The following is a 27,498-nucleotide window of genomic DNA, read 5'->3' on the forward strand; positions in this document are numbered from 1 at the left end:
ACTTGAGACAAAAATTAAACTAAGTCCTGTATAGCAACAGAAATTCCTGGATGCAATGATAAGTAAAATAAAGGGAAGCCAACCACTCACCTGTAACTGATTGGTATGTGACACATAGAAAGATGCGGCAAAAACAATAGTCTTAATAGTTTTTGAGGTCTTGCTCTATCTCTAACAAACATGCACACATTTAAACACTTGGACAATCAAGTGTACATACACATGTAGTCAGTCTCACCAAACCTGTGTTTGTTTGGGTATCTGAATGTGTGATTATGTCTATGTCTGCTAGAGACAGAGCAAGAGCTCAAAAGTTAGTGTGAATGCTGTTTTCTGCTGTGTGTTTCTATGCACAACACACCAGTTAGCTGCAGGTGATTGGTTGCCTTTCCTTTATTTTATCCTGTGTTATCTTGCATTATAAAGAAAAATAAGTACACTGTTAGCACATCTGCTTGTCTCTGAAAATCTGTCATTCTGTACCAAATTAATAAATAAATATTTTTCTAAATAGTAATCACTTCTTTGTAGTTAATTGTAGTGGTATGAAATACAGGATATTTAAAAACAAGTATTCCACAATATTTGGGCCCTAATATGAATACCTTAAGAGCTATGAGTGCTTGTTTGTTTTCACTTCTGTGAAAAACATATATCTCTGTACTTCATACCTCTTAATATATACATTTTAGGGCTCATGTTTACTGGCCATTTTGGTCTTATTTTGGTTCACACTACGACCTCAGAAAATGTGGAACACTTTTCTTTAACACTGTGTATATCACTATGGTTGTCTCACACATTATATGGAGTATCATGTCTTTGTATCAGCTTTCACAGGGGCTCTCCCTTACCAACAACTCTCCCATTCTGTTTCCAGTACATGTCCTAATTCTTTGCTCCCACTTACATCTTAAATGCGTAGGGAGCAGTGACCGGGAGGGCCCACAGTGGGTTCTCCATTTATTTGCATCTCTATGCATTGTGAATACTGTGCCACCTATTGTACATATATTACTTATGAGTTATGTACCAGTTTGAATTCCAGTATTGTCCATCTTAAGGACTAGAGGTAGTGCCTATTAAGGTAATTGTTAATAAATATTTTAGCATACACCCAGTAATATTAGGAACATAATCCACAGTGGTGCATTTCGGAGACAAGCTGTCTGACTGTCTATGATAATGCACTTCAACAGCATTCAAGGTCAAAAGAAAAAAGAAAAAAATATTTGTTGGAGAAGTCCTTGTCTTACTTTAAAAATGGCAACACCTGATTAGCTGCTCTACTTATCCAGGTTACCACATATCCACCAATGCATTGCTTCTGCAAGGCGGTAAATGCTGGTACAATCAGCTGCCTCTCCATGCACCACTAGTTCGTAAACACAGGGTGTCATTTATTAATATATATGAAATAAAATCATCATAACTTCTGAACAGTTTGCATTAGGATATTCAAACTGCATGGTTGGCCACGGGGCATGATGGGAATTTGTATACGTATATGGTTTGGCTTAGTAACAAAGCCCACTTTCATTTGGATGGGTTCTCAATAAGCAAAACTGGTGCATTTGGGGGACTGAGAATCTACATTTCATGACTGAGAAGTCTCTTCACCTTCAACAGTTAACTTTGAGGTGTGCAATGACCAGTCACAGAACAACTGGTGCAATATTCCTTGATGGCATGGTAACCACCAAATGGTACATGAAGGTTTTGGAAGATGATTTCAGCCCCTTATCCTAAGTGACCCTGATTCGACAAGATGTGGTTCATGCAAGATGGAGTTCGACCCCATTGAAGCAGGAGAGTGTTTAATGTATTGGAGGAGCACTTTGGGGACTGCATTCTGGCTCTGGACTACCCAGAGGCCTCTGGCATGGGCCTCAATTGGCCACCATATTCTCCAAATCGGAACACGTGTGACTCCTTTTTGTGGGGCTATATTAAAGGCAAGGTGTACAGCAACAACCCCAAAGCTATTGCTGAGCTGAAAACAGCCATTCAGAAGGTCATCGATAGCATCAATGTTCCAACACTTTGTGGGTCATGCTGAATTTCACTATTCATCTGTGCCACACTATCGCCAATGATGGCAGACGTATTGGACATGTCATAACCTAAATCTGAATAACTTAGTGACGTTTACATAGTGAATGAAGTGTGTGCATGCTGTAGTTTGCAACTAATTTATACTTCTTTTTTCATATAGTTCAATAATTGTCACCCCGTGTATGTACTGACAGAGTGCACTGAGCCATCAGCCATTCCATAACACTTCAAAGATGTTACAGAGGGCATGGAGAGACACCATATTAATAGTTATCTGTTCCAAATTGTTCACATTTTTGTAATAGTGTCAGTCTTAAGAAATATCTAAGAAATCATTGAGGAATGCAACAGATGTGGTTCCCAACCAGTCTTGCCACTCACAACGTTATAAAGAATAGATGTTAAAAACCTAAGTGAATATAGCCAGTAATGTTCCAGAGTTCAGCAGATAAGTTAAATGAATTAAACATCATTAAACGGATAGCAGTAAATAATGGGTATGATGTAAAGATGGTGAATCATCTTATCTATAGGGACAAGAAGAAACAGACAGAGGAAATAGCAAGGGATAAGAAGATCATCACTTTACGATATTTTGGGAAATTTTCACAGAAACTGGCAAACATTCTCCAGCCATACAATGTTAATTTAGCGTTCGCAGCAAAAACCTTAATGAGATATAGTGTATGACAAGAAGCTGGCAACAGGATAAATAAACTGGAACAGGCATGTGTTTACAAAATACAGTGGAGGGAAGACTGGGTTTAACATCTCCTTGACAATACACATTGTGTGAAATGAAATATGTAGGACAAACAGGTAGAAAATTTTAGAAAAGATGTGGGGAGCGTGCAGACTCTTTTAGACTGAGCAGCTGCAGCAGATTAATAGTTGTCAAATATATACATCAGGCTACTCACCCCCTGAAAGGCATAGAAGTGAACTTTGAGATAATCCATGTAGATAGGAAAGGAAAGAAACTTGACCTGCTTGTGGACCTTGAAATAGCAATCCATCAGGGTAAGCTTGATAATGTACTTAACATAACAGGTGATTCAAAAAGAAAGAACAGACTTCAGTTTTTACTATGTACAAACTATAAAAGACAGAAACACATTGTGTATCTCGCTGGGTAGAGGAAGATTCAAAGCTTTGACACAGATTTGCTGTTGTTTTATAGCAACATGATGACTCTACCACAAGAGAAATTATTTTGTATGTGGTAATTTGCATGAAGTCAATCCATTGTTCAAGTGCAACATGCATTCCACCATTCATTTAACAAGAAGCCACCTCTGCACAAGCAGATTAATGATTGGCATACAAAATTCTTGCAAGCTGGTTGCATTTGCAAAGGGAAGAGCAGAGGTCAATCAGGCACACCTGATGAAAATGTTGAGTGTATTTGAAATGCATCCACATGGAGCCTTGGAAGTCCACAGGATGAAGCCTTAAACGTTGCAGCTACTGTAGCATTTATGTCACGGCTACCGTGACGGAGATTATGGATTTTGCTTTTCAGTCCTCCAGGAAACGGCAGACAACACTTTTTCTGAATGACTCATTTTTTCAGATGAATCGATGTTTTGTCTATCAGGTAATGTATATCACCATTATGTAAGATTTTGCGGGTCACGAAATTCTGGCACTATCATGTGTTTAGTGCCATTTCTGTTCACAAGATTCTTTTTTGTGGAGGAAATTGACAGGAATATCATACCTGGACATGCTGCAAAATTGGTTGTTTCCTCAACTTTAGGAAGATCCCACTGATTTCATTTTTATGCACAATGGTGCCCTCCCTCACTTTTACCTCGAGGTACAGTGTTATCTTAACACATTCACCCCACAACATTGGATTGGAAGAGGTGGAGGACATGATCTCCCTCATTGCTTTTGGTCTCCCAGGTCATCAAGCCTTCACCTTGTGATTTTTTTTCTGTGGGGTACAGGAATGGCAGTCTTTGTCCCACATAACACTGCTACGCTCCAAGAGCCGAGAAATCAAATTTTTGAATCTGCCAATGAAACAAACAGGGATCTCTTGATTCATGTGTGGCATGAAATAGATTGCCATTTCAACGTTTCTCAAGCAACACTGGTACTCATGTTGAATGTATGATATAGTGTCTGTGTGAACATAAGACTTTGAACCTTCCCTTCTCCAGTGACATTAGCAGTGTGCTTCTGTCTTTCATAATTTGATAGTAAAAAACAATTGAAATCTATTCTTTCTTTTGGAATCATCCTGTACAAATGGGCAAGAATGGTAATAACATCTTTGATGGTTTGTTCTGTCTTTTTTAACGTTGGCATTAGTATGATAAATGTGAACAATTTGCCATATTTAATCTTTAATATGGAGGCCAGACAAACGCATGGTTCCTGAAGAGGGGCAGCAGCCTTTTCAGTAGTTGCAGGGGCAACAGTCTGGATGATTGCGGGTAAGCTACTACAAACAGCATAGTGAACACATCATTGTGGTCAAGATAGACACGAAGCCCATGCCTACTACAGTAGTACAAGTTTATATGCCAACTAGCTCTGCAGATGACGAAGAAATCGACGAAATGTATGATGAAATAAAAGAAATTATTCAGATAGGGAAGGGAGACGAAAATTTAATAGTCATGAGTGGCTGGAATTCGGTAGTAGGAAAAGGGAGAGAAGGAAACGTAGTAGGTGAATATGGATTGGGGCTAAGAAATGAAAGAGGAAGCCGCCTGGTAGAATTTTGCACAGAGCACAACTTAATCATAGCTAACACTTGGTTCAAGAATCATAAAAGAAGGTTGTATACATGGAAGAAGCCTGGAGATACTGACAGATTTCAGATAGATTATATAATGGTAAGACAGAGATTTAGGAACCAGGTTTTAAATTGTAAGACATTTCCAGGGGCAGATGTGGATTCTGACCACAATCTATTGGTTATGACCTGTAGATTAAAACTGAAGAAACTGCAAAAAGGTTGGAAATTTAAGGAGATGGGACCTGGATAAACTGACTAAACCAGAGGTTGTACAGAGTTTCAGGGAGAGCGTAAGGGAACAAATGGCAGGAATGGGGGAAAGAAATACAGTAGAAGAAGAATGGGTAGCTTTGAGGGATGAAGTAGTGAAGGCAGCAGAGGATCAAGTAGGTAAAAAGACGAGGGCTAGTAGAAATCCTTGGGTAACAGAAGAAATATTGAATTTAATTGATGAAAGGAGAAAATCTAAAAATACAGTAAATGAAGCAGGCAAAAAGAAATACAAACGTCTCAAAAATGAGATCGACAGGAAGTACAAAATGGCTAAGCAGGGATGGCTAGAGGATAAATGTAAGGATGTAGAGGCTTATCTCACTAGGGGTTAAGATAGATACTGCCTACAGGAAAATTAAAGAGATCTTTGGAGAAAAGAGAACCACTTGTATGAATATTAAGAGCTCAGATGGAAACCCAGTTCTAAGCAAAGAAGGGAAAGCAGAAAGGTGGAAGGAGTATATAGATGGTCTACACATGGGCGATGTACTTGAGGACAATATTATGGAAATGGAAGAGGATGTAGATGAAGATGAAATGGGAGATATGATATTGCGTGAAGAGTTTGACAGAGCACTGAAAGACCTGAGTCGAAACAAGGCCCCGGGAGTAGACAACATTCCATTAGAACTACTGATGGCCTTGGGAGAGCCAGTCCTGACAAAACTCTACCATCTGGTGAGCAGGATGTATGAGACAGGAGAAATACCCTCAGACTTCAAGAAGAATATAATAATTCCAGTCCCAAAGAAAGCAGGTGTTGACAGATGTGAAAATTACCGAACTATCAGTTTAATAAGTCATGGCTGCAAAATACTAATGCAAATTCTTTACAGATGAATGGAAAAATTAGTAGAAGCCGACCTAGGGGAAGATCAGTTTGGATTCCGTAGAAATATTGGAACACGTGAGGCAATACTGACCCTACAACTTATCTTAGAAAATAGATTAAGGAAAGGCAAACCTACATTTCTAGCATTTGTATACTTAGAGAAAGCTTTTGACAATGTTGACTGGAATACTCTCTTTCAAATTCTGAAGGTGGCAGGGCTAAAATATAGGGAGCGAAAGGCTATTTACAATTTGTATAGAAACCAAATGGCAGATATAAGAGTTGAGGGGCATGAAAGGGAAGCAGTGGTTGGGAAGGGAGTGAGACAGGGTTGTAGCCTCTCCCCAATGTTATTCAATTTGTATATTGAGCAAGCAGTAAAGGAAACAAAAGAAAAATTTGGAGTAGGTATTAAAATCCGTGGAGAAGTAATAAAAACTTTGAGGTTTGCCGATGACATTGTAATTCTGTCACAGACAGCAAAGGACTTGGAAGAGCAGTTGAACAGAATGGATAGTGTCTTTAAAGGAGGGTATAAGATGAACATCAACAAAAGCAAAGCGAGGATAATGGAATGTAGTTGAATTAAGTTGGGTGATGCTGAGGGAATTAGATTAGGAAATGAGACACTTAAAGTAGTAAAGGAGTTTTGCTATTTGGGGAGCAAAATAACTGATGATGGTCGAAGTAGAGAGGATATAAAATGTAGACTGGCGATGGGAAGGAAAGCGTTTCTGAAGAAGAGAAATTTGTTAACATCAAGTATAGATTTAAGTGTCAGGAAGTCGTTTCTGAAAGTATTTGTATGGAGTGTAGCCATGTATGGAAGTGAAACATGGACGATAAATAGTTTAGACAAGAACAGAATAGAAGCTTTTGAAATGTGGTGCTACAGAAGAATGCTGAAGATTAGATGGGTAGATCACGTAACTAATGAGGAGGTGTTGAATAGGATTGTGGAGAAGAGAAGTTTGTGGCACAACTTGACTAGAAGAAGGGATCGGTTGGTAGGACACGTTCTGAGGCATCAAGGGATCACCAATTTAGTATTGGAGGGCAGCGTGGAGGGTAAAAATTGTAGAGGGAGACCAAGAGATGAATACACCAAGCCGATTCAGAAGGATGTAGGTTGCAGTAGGCACTGGGAGATGAAGAAACTTGCACAGTATAGAGTAGCATGGAGAGCTGCATCAAACCAGTCTCAGGACTGAAGACCACAACAACAACAACAACATGGTGTCCCTCCATGCCTTGTGTAACCTCTTTGCAATGTTATGGAGCAGCTGATGACTGAGGGCAATCTGCCAGTACATATGTTTACAAACTATTGGTGCAAGGAGAGGCAGCTGATCTGACCTGTATTTACCACTTTATGGAAGCAAGGCCTTGGCAAACAAATGGTAACAGGGGTAAGTCGAGCAGGAAATCTGGTGTTGCCATTTTTAAAGTAAGACATGAACTTCTCGTTCAAATAATTTTATATGTTTCATATTTTGACCTACTGTGCTTTTGAAGTGCATTTTATATTCAGTTAACTGAGAACAGCCAGATGATGGGAACTTGACTTCAGAAATGTGTTGCTGTGGATTATGTTCATAATATTGGTTGTTTAGATAAAAAAAAGTACCTACCAGGCAGTGTCAGAACATGCATATAAAATATGTTATAATTATGCAAACTTTTGCAGCCAGTGACTTCTTCTTCCAGCAGAAGGTTTGAAGGGAAGGAAGAGGGGTGAAGGAAAAGGACTGGAGAGCTCTAGGAAAAGGAGTAGATTTTGGATTGGCACCCAGAACCACATGTCAGGGGAGACTTATTGGATGGGGTGAGAAGGAAAGACTGAGTGTTGGGGACTCCAGTGGATGAGAGTTAGAAACCTAAGAGCTTAAAGGTGAAAGACAGGGTAATATGCAAGACAGAGATTATTGTTAAAACATTGTGCATGAGTTAATAAGACTGAAAAGATAAGTGCATTGTACATAACAGAGGTGGGAGGAGGATGACGAAAAATAGATAGGTAAGAAAATGAAAGATGTACAAAACTAAAACAGAGTGAAGAAAGGAGTAGTTACTGTGAAGAAATGCTGAGACAGAAGAAATTGACATAAATTGAGGCCAGGCAGGTGTTGAAAACTGAGGGCATGTTGTAGTGCTAGTTCCTACCTGCAGAGTTGTGAGAAACTGGTGTTTGGGGGAAAAAACCAAATGTAGCATGTGGTGAAACAGACACCGAGGTCACGACTGCCGTGTTGTGGAGTGTGTCTGCAACAGTATATTGTGTGTTGCCAGTATACATCCTCTGCCTATCCCATTCATACTGAGTGATAATTTGGTGATAGTCATCCCGATGTAAAAAGCCAAACAGTGTTTACATAACAGCTGGTATGTAAACACTGTTTGGCATTTCTCATTGGCATGACTACCACAAATTATCAGTTAGGATGAATGGGCATAGGCAAAGGGTATATACTGGCAACATGTAATATCCTGCTCTACAACATGACAGTCATGATCTTGGTGCCTGTTTCACCTCACGCACCATCTGAATTCTTCCTCCAGACCCATGTTTCTCAGAACTCCACAAGTGGGAACTTGTGCTACAACATGTCCTCAGTTCTCACCACCCACCTCACCTTAATTTACATTAATTACTTTTGTCTCAGCATTTCTTTGCAGTAACTACTCCTTTCTTCACTCTGTTTTAGTTTTTTCTACATCTTTTATTTTCTTACATGTCTATTTTTTGCCACCCCTTCCCACCTCTGTTACGTAAAATGCACTTAGCTTTTCACTCTTTATTAACTCGTGCACAGCATTTTAGCAGTAATCTCTGTCTTGCATTTTACCCTGCCTTCCACCTTTAAGCTCTCAGGTTCTCAAATCTTTTCTGGTGCAGTCCCCAGCACTCAATCTTTCCTTCTCATCCAGTCTGGTAAGTTTTCCCTGACCTGTGGTTCTGGGTTACTTTTCCAAAATCTATCCCTTTTCCTAGATATCCCTAGTCCTTTTCCTTCATGTCTCTTCCTTCCCCTTCAATCCTTTCTGCTGGAAGAAGGAGCCACTGGCTCTGAAAGTTTGCATAATTATAACTTTCTTTCTATGTGCATGAGTAGATTTTTTATCTATCAAATTATGTTATATTGTCAAAAATTGATTGTTTTTGTTGTTATAATATTGGTAGATGTATGCTAAAATATGTATAATGAACCAATCTGAATTACCGGCAGTGATATTTTTAGATGCAATTTGCTCTGTGTTACCTATCATTCATATAGTATGAACAGAATGTTTAAACTTACAAGCAATTTATCTGATTTTAGGTATTTAATTTTTGTCATTCCTTTTGAATGGTATCTAGGTTATTCACAAGTACCATTGATGCTTTTCTTCCTATTGTAGGTGAGTCTTGATGCTGTATCGCTAACCTGGAGTCTTCTTGTGGCTGCATCTTGCTTTGCTAAATACAGTTCCAGTTTTTGTTGTGATACCTTTTCAGATACTATATTTAGTCTGTCACAATTCTCTATCACTAATCTATAATACCATATAAAGACAAGTCATAGTTCAATTTCAGATTTTTACACGATACTCTAATAAACCTTCAGATGGACATAGGCTGCAAATTTTTTAAAATATATGTGGTATAAAATTATATATATATATATATATATATATAACCTATACTTATAAAAGAAGACAAGTTATAGTTTAAGGTTGTTACCAAAAATCTCAAAAACTACTAGACCCTCCAACAACTTTCGAGTGTTTAGCAGGATCCCATTGACATTCCTCTATGATATTTCATCCCCAAGATGTCCAACCATCTTCAGGCGAGTAGACAACTACTGGAGATCCCAGTCACATTCACAGTATTTATGCCAAATCTCGTACATAAGAAATGTGCTGGCATCTTTCGGCACATGCATCAGATGATGACATACCCAGGACAGCCATCCTTGGTGATGGAAGTGAGAGATGACCTAATCACTGAGTATCGACAGATCCCATCAATTCCATGGTGACTGAATTATTTTAATTATGGGATTTCAGTTTTTATCTGGTTGGCAGCTGTTGCCACAATTTATAAGATTATCAGCAAGATGTATTTCCACTGATTCTTTATTACTGAATCCCAAAAACTGGAAACTGGAGCTAAAATTTTTGTTCTGTTGTGTTCCATTGAGTGTCACAGTGTCCTGCTACTGGTGATTTTAATAGCTACTGATGATGGGTGTATCTTTTGTGTTCTGTGCAACACTCTTGGACAGTTTGTGTTATCTGGCTTTTATATGCAGCACCACACTCAAAGGTAATTTCATAAATGCCCACTTTTTTCAGTTGTAAGTTGTCTTTAATGGATCCAACAAGGGCAAACTCTTCACTGGGGGGTGGAAGATAACCTTGATTTTATTTTTCCTCAGCAATCTGCCTATTTTAGAAGACACATTCCCAGCATTTGAAAGGAATACAGTTGATTTACAGTTTACGTCATTGTCCTCAGTGCGTTGCTTCTTGTTATTATAGCTGTGCACGGCCTTTCTTATTTGGTGTGAAGTGTAGCCATTCTCTTTAAAAACCTTCTCCAAGTGTTCTAGTTCCGTGTGGAGGTTTTCATTGTCTGATATTACGTGTGCCTGGTGGTTTAAGGTACTAAGAACACCGGCAGTTTGTGGTATTTCATGGCAGCTAGATACCTGGAGATATAGATCTGTGTGTGTGGATTTTCTGTACACAGTATGTCTCAATGACCCATGATTCTCATGGCATACTAGCACATCCAGACAGTGTAAAGTCCCATATTTTTCAATCTCCATTGTAAACTTGATATTTTTAAGTAATGAGTTTAAGTGACAGCAATTTCTTCAGTTCTTGTTTGCGATGAGGGCATACAACAAAAGTTTTATCTACATAATGCCAGCAAGCCATGGGCTTTAAAACAGCAAACTCAAGTGCTTTCTCTTCAAAGACCTCCATAAGAGATTATCCACCACAGGGGACAAAGGGCTGCATACTCGAAAATTATTAATAGAAGAAATATGACAGGAAAATTTTGGAAGTTACAACTTCTGGATCGATTTACTTCAGATTTTCACACAATACTCTAACAAGTGTGTGGATGAACACAGGCTACACTGTTTTAAATATGTATGGTATGTAAGTATGTATATACTATAATAACGAGAAAGGTTGTTGGAAAGAATCGTGAAAAGTTGTTCACCAATTTATTTCAAATTTTTGCACACTGCTTTAATAAACATTAACATGGACTTAGGCTTGACTGATTTACTTCAAATTTTTACACAATAGTCTAATAAATGCTTGTATGGACATTAACTACATGTTTTTAAATATATATCGTATATAAGTGTATATATATATTTATATATACTATATACACTACTGGCCATTAAAATTGCTATACCACGAAGATGACGTGCTACAGACGCAAAATTTAACTGACAGGAAGAAGATGCTGTGATATGCAAATGATTAGCATTTCAGAGCATTCACACAAGGTTGGCGCCAGTGGGAACATCTACAATGTGCTGACATGAGAAAAGTTTCCAACCAATTTCTCATACACAAACAGCAGTTGACGGATGTTGCCTGGTGAAAATTTGTTGTGATGCCTCCTGTAAGGAGGAGAAATGCATACCATCACGTTTCCAACTTTGATAAAGGTTGGACTGTAGCCTATGGCGATTGCAGTTTATCGTAACGCGACATTGCTGCGCGTTGGTCGAGATTCAATGACTGTTAGCAGAATATGGAATCGGTGGGTTCAGGAGGGTAATACAGAATGCCGTGCTGGATCCCAATGGCCTCATATCACTAGCAGTCGAGATGACAGGCATCTTAATGGATTGTGCAGCCACATCTCGATCCCTGAGTCAACAGATGGAGACGTTTGCAAGACAACAACCATCTGCATGAACAGTTCGATGACATTTGCAGCAGCATGGACTATCAGCTCGGAGACCGTGGCTGCAGTTACCCTTGACACTGCATCACAGACAGAAGCACCTGTACTCAGTGATGAACCTGGGTGCAGGAATGGCAAAACGTCATTTTTTCACCTGAATCCAGGTTCTGTTTACAGCGTCATGATGGTCGCATCTGTGCTTGGCGACACCGCAGTGAATGCCCATTGGAAGCGTGTATTCATCATCATCATACTGGCGTATCACCCGGCGTGATGGTATGAGGTGCCATCGGTTACACGTCTCGGTCACCTCTTGTTCGCACTGACAGCACTTGGAACAGTGAACATTACATTTGAGATGTGTTACGGCCCGTGGCTCTACCCTTCATTTGATCCCTGGGAAATCCTACATTTCAGCAGGATAATGCACGACCGCATGTTGCAGGTCCTGTACGGGCCTTTCTGGATACAGAAAATGTTTGACTGCTGCCCTGGCCAGCACATTCTCCAGATCTCTCACCAATTGGTGGCCGAGCAACTGGCTTGTCACAATACGCCAGTCACTACTCTTGATGAACTGTGGTATCGTGTTGAAGCTGTATGGGCAGCTGTACCTGTACACGCCATCTGAGCTCTGTTTGACTCAATGCCCAGGCGTATCAAGGCTGTTATTACAGCCAGGGGTGGTTGTTATGGGTACTGGATTCTCAGGATTTATTTACCCAAATTGCAGGAAAATGTAAACACATGTCAGTTCTAGTATAATACATTTGTCCAATGAATACCCGTTTATCATCTGCATTTCTTCTTGGTGTAGCAATTTTAATGGCTGGTAGTGTAGCTGCAAAAGGTTGCTAGCAAAAATCTCAATAAGTTTTTCACCATTTTAGTTCAAATTTTTACACAATACTTTAACAAATGTTTCGATGGTTATGTGCTGCAAATATTTTTAATATTTATTGTATATGATAACTGCAAAGGGCATTAGTAAGTGAAGCAACACTTTTTTTCTTAAAGTGGGTGGGTTGGTTTTATTCAGGATTCCTATACACCATGTTATACCCTGTTGTTTTGGCTACAAAACCCTGTTTTTAAACATAAGCTTCATTCAGTGCAATGGCCTTACGCCATGTTACTGGAAGGGCCTGCATACCCACATGGTACCACTCTATTGGTCAACATGAGAACCACTGTCTTACTGCATCAATGAGGTCATCCACATACTGCTTCCCACAGTGTGTGTCCTTCATTAAGCCAAACAGATTGAAGTCAGAAGGTGCAAGATCTGGGCTGCAGGGTGTATGATGGACAGTCCAATGAGGTTTTGTGAGTTTCTCTTGGGTGCACAGATTTGTGTGGGACCTTGCATTGTGATAGAGAAGGAGTAGTTCATTTGCTTTTATGTTGATCACCTCAAATAAGAGTGTCTACACATTCCAACACTGCACAAGTCACAGCTGTGTGTGGCCAACTGGTACATGGGAGATCGGACAGGTTTGCACGACCTTGTAGTGATGATCAAAGACACCTCGTCCAATGACTCAGTATGCTTTTTTTCACTGCCAGGTCTCCATAGGCATCCTTCAAGTGCCTGTGAGTATCTCTGATGCTTTGGTTTCCCACCAAAAGAAGCTCAATGATAGCTCTTTGCTTGGGAACACCTCCATTTTATTTTTTGGTCATCAGTCTACTGACTGGTTTGATGCGGCCCGCCACACATTACTTTCCTGTGCTAACCTCTTCATCTCAGAGTAGCACTTGCAACCTACGTCACCAATTATTTGCTTGACGTATTCCAATCTCTGTCTTCCTCTACAGTTTTTGCCCTCTACCACTCCCTCTAGTACCATGGAAGTCATTCCCTCATGTCTTAGCAGATGTCCTATCATCCTGTCCATTCTCCTTATCAGTGTTTTCCACATATTCCTTTCCTCTCCGATTCTGCATGCAACCTCCTCATTCCTTACCTTATCACTCCACCTAATTTTCAACATTCGTCTATAGCACCACATCTCAAATGCTTCGATTCTCTTCTGTTCTGGTTTTCCCACAGTCCATGTTTCACTGCCATACAATGCTGTACTCCAGACGTACATCCTCAGAAATTTCTTCCTCAAATTAAGGCCGGTATTTGATATTAGCAGACTTCTCTTGGCCAGAAATGCCTTTTTTGCCATAGCGAGTCTGCTTTTGATGTCCTCCTTGCTCCGTCCATCATTGGTTATTTTACTGCCTAGGTAGCAGAATTCCTTAACTTCACTGACTTCGTGACCATCAATCCTGATGTTAAGTTTCTCGCTGTTCTCATTTCTACTACTTCTCATTACCCTCGTCTTTCTCCAATTTACTCTCAAACCATACTGTGTACTCATTAGACCGTTCATTCCATTCAGCAGATCATTTAATTCTTCTTCACTTTCACTCAGGATAGCAATGTCATCAGCAAATCGTATCATTGATATCCTTTCACCTTGTATTTTTATTCCACTCCTGAACCTTTCTTTTATTTCCATCATTGCTTCCTCAATGTACAGATTGAAGAGTAGGGGCGAAAGGCTACAGCCTTGTCTTACACCCTTCTTAATACGAGCACTTCGTTCTTGATCGTCCACTCTTATTATTCCCTCTTGGCTGTTGTACATATTGTATATGACCCGTCTCTCCCTATAGCTTACCCCTACTTTTTTCAGAATCTCGAACAGCTTGCACCATTTTATATTGTCGAACGCTTTTTCCAGGTCGACAAATCCAATGAAAGTGTCTTGATTTTTTTTTAGCCTTGCTTCCATTATTAGCTGTAACGTCAGAATTACCTCTCTCGTCCCTTTACTTTTCCTAAAGCCAAACTGATTGTCACCTAGCGCATTCTCAATTTTCTTTTCCATTCTTCTGTATATTATTCTTGTAAGCAGCTTGGATGCATGGGCTGTTAAGCTGATTGTGCAATAATTCTCGCACTTGTCAGCTCTTCCCATCTTCGGAATTATGTGGATGATGCTTTTCCGAAAGTCAGATGGTATGTTGCCAGACTCATATATTCTACACACCAACGTGAATAGTCGTTTTGTTGCCACTTCCCCCAATGATTTTAGAAATTCTGATGAAATGTTATCTATCCCTTCTGCCTTATTTGACCGTAAGTCCTCCAAAGCCCTTTTAAATTCCGATTCTAATACTGGATCCCCTATCTCTTCTAAATTGACTCCTGTTTCTTCTTCTATCACATCAGACAAATCTTCACCTTCATAGAGGTTTTCAATGTATTCTTTCCACCTATCTGCTCTCTCCTCTGCATTTAACAGTGGAATTCCCGTTGCACTCTTAATGTTACCACCGTTGCTTTTAATGTCACCAAAGGTTGTTTTGACTTTCCTGTATGCTGAGTCTGTCCTTGCGACAATCATATCTTTTTCGATGTCTTCACATTTTTCCTGCAGCCGTTTTGTCTTAGCTTCCCTGCACTTCCTATTTATTTCATTCCTCAGCGACTTGTATTTCTGTATTCCTGATTTTCCCGGAACATGTTTGTACTTCCTCCTTTCATCAATCAACTGAAGTATTTCTTCTGTTACCCATGGTTTCTTCGCAGCTACCTTCTTTGTACCTATGTTTTCCTTCCCAACTTCTGTGATGGCCCTTTTTAGAGATGTCCATTCTTCTTCAACTGTACTGCCTACTGCGCTATTCCTTATTGCTGTATCTATAGCTTTAGAGAACTTCAAACATATCTCATCATTCCTTGGTACTTCCATATCCCACTTCTTTGCATATTGATTCTTCCTGACTATTGTCTTGAACTTCAGTCTACTCTTCATCATTACTATATTGTGATCTGAGTCTATATCAGCTCCTGGGTATGCCTTACAATCCAGTATCTGATTTCGGAATCTCTGTCTGACCATTATGTAATCTAATTGAAATCTTCCCGTATCTCTCGGCCTTTTCCAAGTATACCTCCTCCTCTTGTGATTCTTGAACAGGGTATTTGCTATTACTAGCTGAAACTTGTTACAGAACTCAATTAGTCTTTCTCCTCTTTCATTCCTTGTCCGAAGCCCATATTGTCCTGTAACCTGTCCTTCTACTCCTTTCCCTACAACTGCATTCCAGTCGCCCATGACTATTAGATTTTCGTCCCCCTTTACATACTGCATTACCCTTTCAATATCCTCATACACTTTCTCTATCTCTGCATCTTCAGCTCGCGACGTCGGCATGTATACCTGAACTATCGTTGTCGGTGTTGGTCTGCTGTCGATTCTGATTAGAACAACCCAGTCACTGAACTGTTCACCATAACACACCCTCTGCCCTACCTTCCTATTCGTAATGAATCCTACACCTGTTATATCATTTTCTGCTGCTGTTGATATTACCCGATACTCGTCTGACCAGAAATCCTTGTCTTCCTTCCACTTCACTTCACTGATCCCTACTATATCTAGATTGAGCCTTTGCATTTCCCTTTTCAGATTAACTAGTTTCCCTACCACGTTCAAGCTTCTGACATGCCATGTCCCGACTCGTAGAACATTATCCTTTCGTTGATTATTCAATCTTTTTCTCATGGTAACTTCCCCCTTGGCAGTCCCCTCCCGGAGATCCGAATGGGGGACAATTCCGGAATCTTTTGCCAATGGAGAGATCATCATGACACTTGTTCAATTACAGGCCTGTGGATACACATTATGTGTCTTTAATGCAGTGGTTTCCATTGCCTTCTGCATCCTCATGTCGTTGATCATTGCTGATTCTTCCGCCTTTAGGGGCAATTTCCCACCCCTAGGACAAGAGAGTGCCCTGAACCTCTATCCGCTCCTCCACCCTCTTTGACAAGGCCGTTGGCAGAATGAGGGTGACTTCTTATGCCGGAAGTCTTTGGCCGCCATCTCCATTAGAGATGACATTTTGAAGGCTATATATAATGCTGCCATTTATCAGAACTTAATAAAACCATAGGGGCTCAAGCAGTAATATTCCACAATGTGCCATGACAAATTCTACATATTTTCAACTGAAATTGGCTCAGAAAAAAATGTATTGCATTAGTTTCCACATTTCTGCTACTATCCCATCCTCTCCCAGTGCTTCGATATTATTCAATGCTTTGATAGTCTTTCCTATTTCTTCTACTGTAGGTGGTTCTGATGGTGGATTTTCATGTTGTGGTTTTTGAAACTTTAATCTATCGTTAGGCTCTTAACTATTTAATAGATTTTCAAAGTATTCAGCTAAAATTTGGCAGTTCTCTTTATTGCTTAAAACCATTTTTCCATTTTTATCTTTAAAATGTAAACTTGGTAACTGGAATCGTGTTAGAACTTCTCTCAAAGTATTATAGAAATCTCTAGTGTTGTTCATTTAAAAGTCTGAATCCATCTCTTCTCATCTGTCTTTGTCATACTTTATTTTTACTGATCTGATGATTTTTGCTGTCTTTTCCCTTTCTTCTTTAAACTCTTCCCAGTATTCATGTTTCTTATTACTGTTCCATTTTTTCCATGCCTTTAGTCAATTGTCAACTGCTTCATCACACAGCTCATTCCATCATCTGTGTCTTGGTATTCTTTGTGGTTGTCCCATTTCTTTAATTGACTCTAGCATTGTTTCTTTAATTTCTTCCCAATTATCCATTTTTCTTGTGTTCAGTATATCACAGAATTTGTCCTGATTTTGCATGAGAAATTTAGTGTTTACTCTTGGAAATCTTCTTGGATTTGGTTTAGATTTGTTCGGCTGGAACATGGTCTTTGTTCCAGTCAGATAATGGTCTGAGTCTATGTTTAGGCCCTTCTTCACTCTGATATCCAAGATTTCCTTGTAGTTTTGAGTGTTATTGCCACATGGTCCAACTGATATTCACCTTGATTTGGATTAGGTGATACCAACATTTTTTTCTTTCTTGCAAGTTTCCTGAAAAAGGTCGACATTAGTTTTAGATTAAATTGTTTACAAAAATCTATGAGTCTCTCCCCATTTCTGTTGGTTCTTGCATGTGCTGGATAATCTCCAACTACTGATTTAAATTTTATTTCTTTGCCAACTTTCGTGTTACAGTCACCCACTAAAATTTTTATATGTTCTTTTGGTAATATGGATGTTTTTGTGTTCTAGCATTTCCCAAAAATCTTCCACTTTGGCAACATTTGTTCTGTTATGTTGATTGATAGGCGCATGTGCATTTATAATAGTGTAACGTTTATTGCCTGACTTGAACATCAGAAATGAAATTCGTTCTGATGGGGAGCTAAAGTTAGTTATTGATTCTGTAAGTTGTTGTTGGACCATAAATGCATTCCCTAATATAGGCATATTATTGGAATTTTTAATGGCTGGTTTTCCTTTGTAGATCCTGTATCCACCCAACTCAAATGCATTTTCATACAGATACCTTGTTTCTTGAAATTTTATTTATTTATTTTTATTTATTTATTTATTTAGCCATCTGTGGACATTTTAAAATGTATGCATGTTGCCAGTTGCGTACATTCATATATTTATACAGTTTGTTGTTAGATGTAGTTAAACATTGTGACTTACAAGTTATTTACAATCATTTTTGCTCCTTATCAAATTATTGTGAAACAAACACTATTTACAATCATTTTTCACTAAGTAATTCACTTATAGTGTAAAAGTAGTGTTCCTGCAAAAACAATTTAAGATTTTTCCTAAAGTGGTACATGTTATCTGCTTCTTTTATTTTCTGTGGCAGTTTATTATACAGTTTTACACCTTCATACAAGAAGCTATTTTGAGTCTTATGTTTATTCTTCCTGTCCAGGTGAAGACAGTGACTTGTTCTTGTACTATAGTTATGAAAACTGCTGTATGTGCTATAATTTTCTATATTTTTCTTGATGTACACTATGGTTTGGAATATAAATTCACAAGGAACAGTTAGAATTTCTAACATTTTTGAAAAGTTATTTGCAGTGGGCCCACTTACTGATTTTTTTATAATTCTTACTGCTCTCTTTTGCATTTTAAGTACTGTTTGTAAATTCTGAGCACTGTTTCCCCAGAAAATAATACCATAACTGATTACTGAACGAACATAACTAAAGTATACAGTTCTCAAACATTCACTACTGCATTCAGATACAAGGACTCTTAAGTGCATAACATGTTGTGGATATCTTTTTCGAGAGTTTCATAGCATGTTCATTCCACCTCATTTGGCTGTCAAAGTGCAACCCTAAGAATTCTGTTGTAGGCACATCATCTATGGAGATGTTATCTAGTTTTAAATGTAAGGGACTCTGTTTTTTGTTCATTCTAATGCATATTGTATTTGTTTTCTTTACGTTGAGAGTTACTTTGTTTTCCTGAGACCATTTGTGAACATCCCTCAGCACTTCAGTAGAATTTTCCAACATTTGAGCTGGTGTCTTACTGGTGATTACTATGTTGCTGTCATCCGCAAACAATATCTTCTCTCCATGGCTGATATGTTGCGGGAAATCATTTATATACACCAGAAATAATCCAAGGCCTAGTACACTTCCTTGAGGGACCACAATATTGATATATTGTGGATCAGATATATGTTTCTCAATGTACTTTGATCCACTGGAGACATGTGTGATCTCTACTGACTGTACTCTGTTTTCTAGATATGAACAAAACCATTTGAGAACCACTCCCCTTACTCCTAGTGCCTCTAATTTATGTGGCAGCTTCTGGTGGTCAAGTGTGTCAAATGCCTTAGACAGGTCTAGAAAAAGGCCAGTTACATAGCTGTTCTCATCTAGTGCTTCAAAAACTGTTTTTGTAAATTGTGCTGTTGCAGATTCTGCACCTCTACCAGGCCTGAAACCATGCTGGCCATTGCAGAGGAGGTTGAATTTACTTACATGCTCAAAAGCCTGTTTTTCATTATTGTTTCTATCACTTTGGAAAAGCATGAGAATAGGGCTATTGGCTCATAATTCTCAACATTTTCTACATCACCTTTCTTGCAAACTGGTAAAATTTTGGCATTCTTCTGATAGTCAGGGAAGCAACCAGTTTTGAAGGATTCATTCATGAATTCTGTTAGTGGAGCTTTGATAATGTTTACGCATTTTTTCAGCACACACATTGGGATTTCATCTAAACATGCCGAGTTTTTGTTCTTTAATTGCCTTACAACATTGCATACTTCCTCCTCAGTAGTTAGAAGCATTACCATTGTGTTTGCTATATGCTTCTGTATTGGTTGATTAGCACCTTTTGGAAAATTTTTCTGTAAGTTCATTGCAATGCTGCTAAAGTAGATATTCACATAATTTGCTAATTCTTTCAGGTTACTTTCTAAGTTTTCCTTGTTCCTGATTTGTGTGTTTGTACCTCTCTGCTTCACAGTTCCTGTTTCTTGTTTCACTACAGCCCATGTAGCTTTACTTTTATTATTGGCTAAATTTATGAACCTATCATTGGCTGATTTTTTTGCAGTGTTGAGTACCTTCCTGTAGGTCCTTTTGTAGTAGTGCAAAAATTCTGGATCACTATTGTCATTTTTGATGGAGTTTAGGTATTCACAAGTTTGAGCACTTTTTCTAATTCCTTTAGTAATCCATTTATTGTTGGTGGGTGTTCCAATGGGAATTAATGCTTTGGGGAATGTTTCTTGAAATTTTAATTTAAACTCAGGCATAAAATTGGAGAACTTGCTATTCACTTTAGTTTCTATGTATACTCCTTCCCAACTTTCATGTGCTAACTTTAAGGAAAACTCTTGCAAAGTTGATGGAAAGTAGACTCTTTTATACACATACAGTTTTGTTCTTTTTTTACACAAGCTTTTACTTTTACAATCTGACATAGATGGTCAGACAGTCCCAGATTTTTGACAAGTACATCACACTTTTCTCTGCCTACATCTGTAGCTACATGGTCAATGGTAGATGATGAATGTGTGGTTATTTTTGTTGCACATTTGACTAGTGATGATATACCAAAACTATGTAGGATATTCATAAATGTGTTACTGGTGTCATCTGTTTTAGTTGTATTTATGTTAAAGTCCCCACACAAAAGCCCACACAAAAGGATATTATGTTTCAGAGTCAATGCTAGTTCTAGGCTTTGTATAAGTTTTGAAAAGAATATCTCTAAACTACCATTGGGAGAACAATATACACATAATAAAGTTAGTTTCTTGGGCATATTTATAGCAACTATCTCTGTTGCTGACACTTCAAATTCTTTGTCTACATTTAGCATGATAATATAATTTCTGACTTTAAATTCATGCCATTCTTAACACAAATACATGATCCTCCACCTTTCATTGTGTTTCTGCAATAAGAATATGTTTGGACATATGAGAGTAAATTAATATATAAGATTTCACTTTCTTTACACCAGTGCTCTGTAATACAGATAGCAGTGCTGTCTAAGATTTGTAACTCGACTTCCAGCTGTTGCACTTTGTTTTTTACATACTGAATATTTTGTTGGAGTATTGTTAGACATTTAATGTTACTTATCTTGGTGGCTTATTTTTCATCACATGTGCAACTAAAAATCCTTCAGATGGGCAGGAGGTGTCCTTTTCCATCTACTTGCTGCCCCATGGATGGTTGTTTCCATGTCTGCTGCTGCTGCTGTTGCTGGGATTTCTGCTGTTACTACTGTCTGTGATGCTGCTGTTGATGGTGATGCTGTTGTTGGCATTTCTGCTTCGATTATTGTTTGTACTGCTGCATTTTGTGTAACTGCTATTCGTTGTGTTTGTTCTGCTGCTTTTTTTTTTGTTGCTGGTATCATCTGTGATGAGATGGCTTCTTTGTTTTGAGTTGATACAATAATAGGCTTGATGTTGTTTTTTGTGTACATCATCTCAGCCATCTCATTTATTCTAAAACCTATGAACTTTTCCCCATGAATATTTAAATGCATACCATGCCCAGTGAAGTGTTTCCTTTCCAAGAATTTCACATCTAGGAAGTTTGTGTTTCTGTGTGCTTTGCATATTTTGCAAAATTGCCTGTTGGCCTTAATAATTTCCTGGTTGACACATGACATTTCTATTAGGTCATATCTGTGTAGTATTGCAGTCACTGTTACACTTTCATTTTTCACTGTATCTAGGGTTTTCCGGAGGTCACGGATGGCACTTTTCAGTTCATTGCAATAAACATCGTTTGCACCACCAATTATAACTAAAACCCAATTTTCTTGTGTAGTGTTATCACGCTGTATATTCCTCATAACTTCGTTCATAGGGGCCCCAGGTTTTAAATAGCTGGTAGCTCTAAGATTTTGTTCATTTTCCAAGATTTTTGCGAGATCATGACCATGACTGTCTAAGTATACAACTAACTTGGATTTCCTAAGATATGTATTTCTGCCATTACTGCCTTTTGGGGCAATGCTATTTCTATATTTTCGTATATCAGCAGCGTCTGTTAGATGGCAATCAGTATCATTAAAGTCTTCCCTGTTTGCTTTTATACCATCTAGAATGGCGAAATTGTTCTGTAGTTTTTTAAAACTAGGCCTGCTGTAAGCACTTTCTGATTCACAGTTTTTGTTTTCAAGAGGATTCCTCAATACTTGCTTTAGATTTTCCAGAAATTCTACGTATTTTCTAGCTGCATAATATATCACAATAAAGCTCATGTAACACATTTAGTTCAATTCTAGCAGTGCACATTTCTGTTGCTACTTGGAAACCGTTACACAGTTGACCACAATCGCACGAGATTTTATCAGAGTTTAATTTCACAAAATAACTTGAGTGGTACCATTCATGCGTTAGTGAGCATGCTCTAATACATTTTTCCACTATAATATCACATGAACAACACTTTACTGATGATAATAACTCAAAATTTATGGAGCAATTTACCACAGTTTGTATATATGCCGCCATCTTGCATTCAATGCTAATATAAGTATGTTGTGTTGATTGAGAGTGTCTGTTAGGTGTTTTAGTTTTCCAACTTTCATAAGTGTGTTGATGTTGAGTCCCCAGTAGGTGTTTCTTCTTGGGTCTTATCTTTGAAGAAATACTAGGAAGCTCTGACTCTTCCTTACATGATGTTCTAGGCTCTCCAGAATCCAAAGGTCTAGTTGCACCGCCATGAATAGCAATGGAAGATTGGTTATTTTCTGGAGTAGTTTTCCTTTTGAAATTTACCATCATGTCTTAGGTTAAAGTTTGGTTTGGGGAAAGGTAGTTGAACCTTTCCATGATAAAAATTCAAGCATTTAGCTTAGAATTATAAGTGAGGCCACCACTAACATGTGGGACAGATGTCTTTTGTAACCACCCACTGTGGGAACAGATGCTACAGTCTGGTGCTTTTATACAAAAGCCTGCCTCTTCCGCCAGTTCTACCATTCTGATGATCTTCTTCACCGCTTTCACTGTCATTGGGGTCTTCACCGTTTCCCTGGCAAGGGACCCTCATGAGGTACTATCACATGGGCCAGATGAACCAAGGTTTTTTAATGAGGTGTTACTCCTCCCCCTCCTCCTTTTTCAACTGGGCTTGGGACCGGCTTTGGCAGAGTTACACCAATGCCTTTAAATGTCCCCATAACCAGAAATCTGATGGATCCAGTTTCATTGAATGAGAGGCCATTCTAAAAGGCTTCCATGATCAGCCCATCACCTGTGTAACATTATGGTGAGGTACTGTCATACAACCTGTAGAAAATGAGGTGGTGCCCCATCATGTGCAAATCGTTGTCTTCCTGCAAGGGTAATGTTCACCAATAGCACTGGTAATCCATTACTCAGGAATCAGTGGTACAGAGCACCTATTAATCTGTTTGGTAAAGTGTATGGACCTATGAATCTGTCACTGACAACTCATACCCATACACTGATGATGAAGTGATCTTCAAAGATTGCTCGAGGGTTTGTATCTGCTCACGTTTGTATTGTGGTAATTTACTAGGCCCTCTCTTGTGAATCCAGCCTTGTGTGCAAATAAAATGCTACACATTATTCATCACAATTAGTCCTAAACAAATACATATTTCAACAGGTATTGCTTTCCACACATGTAATTATAGCAATATTTCTACTAGTATTAACTGACAGCACTTCCTGTAGGAATATGTGACACTTTTTTAAGACACCTTGTTCCTAAACATCATATAGTCTGAGTTTGGACTGGGTAGTATCTGTAGAAAACGTTTAATTTTCTCTAGTTCCAATCCTAATATATTCACTTTAGCAACTTACTATTCATATCCAAGTCCCCAACCCCTGTTGTGCTTTGCATGGTACTATGTTGTATTGTTGCAGTTTGATCATGGTTACAACTTTCATTGGATTTACATGTTAAGTTATAATTGTCCTCAGCTTTTATATCTTCTTGCCAGTTAGGTGTCTGACAGCTTACACCCCTACACAAGCCCTTCAGAATAAGGAAACATTCTGTTTCCGGCATATTTTGTTTCTGAACTGAGTCAGTTTCTTAATGCCATGCCATCTTCATCTTCCATGGGGTTTTTCTCAATTACTTTTAACCATTAGGTGGAGTGTTTTTTGTTATTTTTTCTTTCTTCTAGTGCACTTTTTCATCAAACTGATTGTTATATAGTTAACTTTCTTCCTCTATGTCACATACCTTATCCAGTCCCTTTGTTTTCGTGACCTACTTTCTGTTCCTATGGTGAATCTCATTTATATCTTGTAACCTATCAGTTTAACATTTTGGTTCATATTTCTGACTTTATATGGTATATGCCCAATAAGAAATATATTATCTCTCTCGCTGTTACATAGTCCCTATGCAACAGTGCCCAAAAGGTCTCTCAGTCTTTTCTTGGTGTGTGGCACAGTTTACCTTTCTTCTTACACGGAATGTACACTACAAGTACAAACTTCTTACAACCCACATTTTTTATGGTCCCTGCTCTCCACAGTGTGAGCACATTCATGTGTTTCTTTAAAGTGTTTAGCTGTGTGTCTGTAATCTCTGAATGGATCTGAAGCTTATATATTCTCTCTACAGGTAGCAGAGTTGATCTCCACCATGTGATGTGATGCTGGCTCCTCTTTGGTTCCTGTCTAGAATTTGGCTTTAATCTGCTGGTCAAAACATTATCTTTTTCAATCATTTTCTAATTTTAATAAATTTTGTTAATTTTCTTCTATACAGGGGATTGCAGGAACAGATGTTGCCAAGGAAGCCTCTGATATCATTCTGACAGACGACAACTTCAGAAGCATTGTGAAGGCCGTAATGTGGGGGCGGAACGTTTACGACAGCATTGCCAAGTTCCTGCAGTTCCAGCTCACTATAAACATTGTCGCTGTCGTTCTGGCCTTCACTGGTGCCTGCGTCATTCAAGCAAGCCCTCTCAAGGTGAAAACATCACACACAAGTCTTTTACAGTTTTCAGATACTGAATCTTCAAACTGTAACTGCATAGGCTTTGGCAGCCTGAGACAGTTAATATAAAACTGTCTGTATGCAGAGCCACTTGTTGTTATAAAATAACTGTTACTAGACAGGTAAAACTTACAAAGGGAGGATAGTATGACAACATGGAAACTTCTATTTTGCAAAATACAACTCTGTAAATAATGCATGTGTTAACATACTTTATCTGAACAAAAGTATCTGAACAACCCTATATAATCATTTTAATTGAATCAACTGTGGGTTCTTGATGAAACATTGTATATTAACTAAACAAACACTGTATTTTGCCTTGTTTCACAATTTTATTATTAATGTTATTGCACAACCTAGGTTTCAGGTTATAAGCCCATTTTCAAGTATATTACTGACTCCCAACATGATAACAAGGCAAAGATATAATCTCAACTTCTTACGATGTTGATCCATAGCTTAATGTACAATTATGTCAATGACCAACCTTTAAAAAATTACACACATTATTACACATTCAGCAATTACACTACAATGACCAGACTGAAGTTATGCCTTAGCCAAGAGCTTTTTAACTATGATGGACTGGGGCCCAAAGTTTTGCTTCTATCCTAGGGTTGTGATCTCATCTAAAAGAGGTAAATATTTGAATTGGGTTGCTTATTTAATAATAGGTGTGAGGATACACATATTTCTAAAATTTCTAATTGGTTGAGTTTGGCCCCCTTTTCATCTGTGTGTAGGACTTGAACATCCGTTGTGTATTTGTGGCTATTGTTCAGGCAGTGTTCTGCAAAGGCTGGAATCAGGCATCTTCAATCTCCAGCTTCTGTGGTGTTCTTTAAGCCTGGCACAGATTGACCTCCCCATCTGTCCAATGTTGGAAGACTGACACTCATGGCATGTGATTTTATAAACCCCACTTTTTGTGATAGCTGGTTGTTTGTTTTTTCATTGAACAAGAAACTACCTATTGTCTGAGGGACATAGAAACATGTTTGTGATCTCATGTAAAAGAGGTGAATAACTGAATTGGGTTTGCTCACTTAATAATAGGTGTGGGAAGATACACATCTGTCTTTTAATTTCTAAAACATGTTTCTATGTCCCTCAGACAATAGGTAGTTTCTTGTTTAATGTAAAAGACAAACAACCAGCCATCACAAAAAGTGGGGTTTATAAAATCACATGCTGCGAGTGTCAGTCTTGCTACATTGGACAAACAGGGAGGTCAGTCTGTACCAGGCTTAAAGAACACCACAGAAGCTGGAGATTGAAGAGGCCTGATTCCAGCCTTTGCAGAACATTGCCTGAACAATAACCACAAATACACAATAGATGTACATTTCCTACACACAGATGAAAAGGGGGCCAAACTGGACCAATTAGAAATTTTAGAAATTAAAAGACAGATGTGTGTATCCCCACACGTATTATTAAACGAGCAAACCAAATTCAATTATTCACCTCTTTTAGATGAGATCACAACCCCAGGATTGAAGCAAAACTTTGGGCTCCAGTCCATCATAGTTAAAAAGCTCTTGGCTGAGGCATAACTTTAGTCTAGTCATTGTAGTGCAATTGCTGAATGTGTTAGAATGTATGTAATTTGTTAAAGATTGGTCATTGACATAATTGTACATTACGCTATGGATTGATACCTTAAGAAGTTGAGATTATATCTTTCACTTGTCATCATGATTATCTGTGCATTATCATCTTTGGGAATCAGTAATGTAATTGAAAATGGGCTTATAACCTGAAATCTATGATGTGCAATAACATTAATAATAAAATTGTGAAACAAGGCCAAAAACAGTGTTTGTTTAGTTAATCCTATGCAGTGTGGTACTGACCATTAGAGCTTGTGGCATCAGTCAGTAATGTCAGTCGAGAAGTGGTAACAGCAGACTAGGTCGGTGAGGATAGTTCAGTGACTTCAAATGTGGACATCACTGGATGTCACATGAGTATCAAATTCATCAGGGATATATCGACACTTCTGAAGTTGCCCATGTCACTGTTGATGATGTCATTGTGAAGTGTAAATGTGAAGGAACAACCACAGCTGAATCAAGACCAGATGGACCTTGTGTACAGGCAGATGGGGACTGTCGAACATTGCGGAGTGTTATCGTAGAAAATCACATGAAATCTGTAGAAAGAATCATTTGTGAGCTCCAAAGTGCTATGAGCAGTTTGTCCAGCCCAATGACTGTATGTAGGTAGTTAAAAAGAACGGAGTACAGAGGTCAAGCAGCTTCTCATAATTCACACATTTCTGTAATCGGTGCTAAGCTATGCTTGAGATGGAGTGAAG

The 27,498-nt window shown here is 38.5% G+C and overlaps 1 protein-coding gene across 1 annotated transcript in view; it reads left to right on the top strand.

Moving 5' to 3' along the window:
- LOC126426488 (plasma membrane calcium-transporting ATPase 3-like) overlaps positions 1–27,498 on the top strand; it is a 595,967-nt gene that overhangs the window by 477,743 nt on the left and 90,726 nt on the right. Inside the window, exon 15 of the mRNA XM_050088398.1 lies at positions 24,942–25,148. Within this exon, the coding sequence (XP_049944355.1) occupies positions 24,942–25,148 (207 nt within the window). The remainder of the gene's footprint in view (positions 1–24,941; positions 25,149–27,498) is intronic.

The sequence above is a fragment of the Schistocerca serialis genome, chromosome 11 (genome assembly GCF_023864345.2).
Source record: "Schistocerca serialis cubense isolate TAMUIC-IGC-003099 chromosome 11, iqSchSeri2.2, whole genome shotgun sequence".
Lineage (NCBI taxonomy): Eukaryota > Metazoa > Arthropoda > Insecta > Orthoptera > Acrididae > Schistocerca > Schistocerca serialis.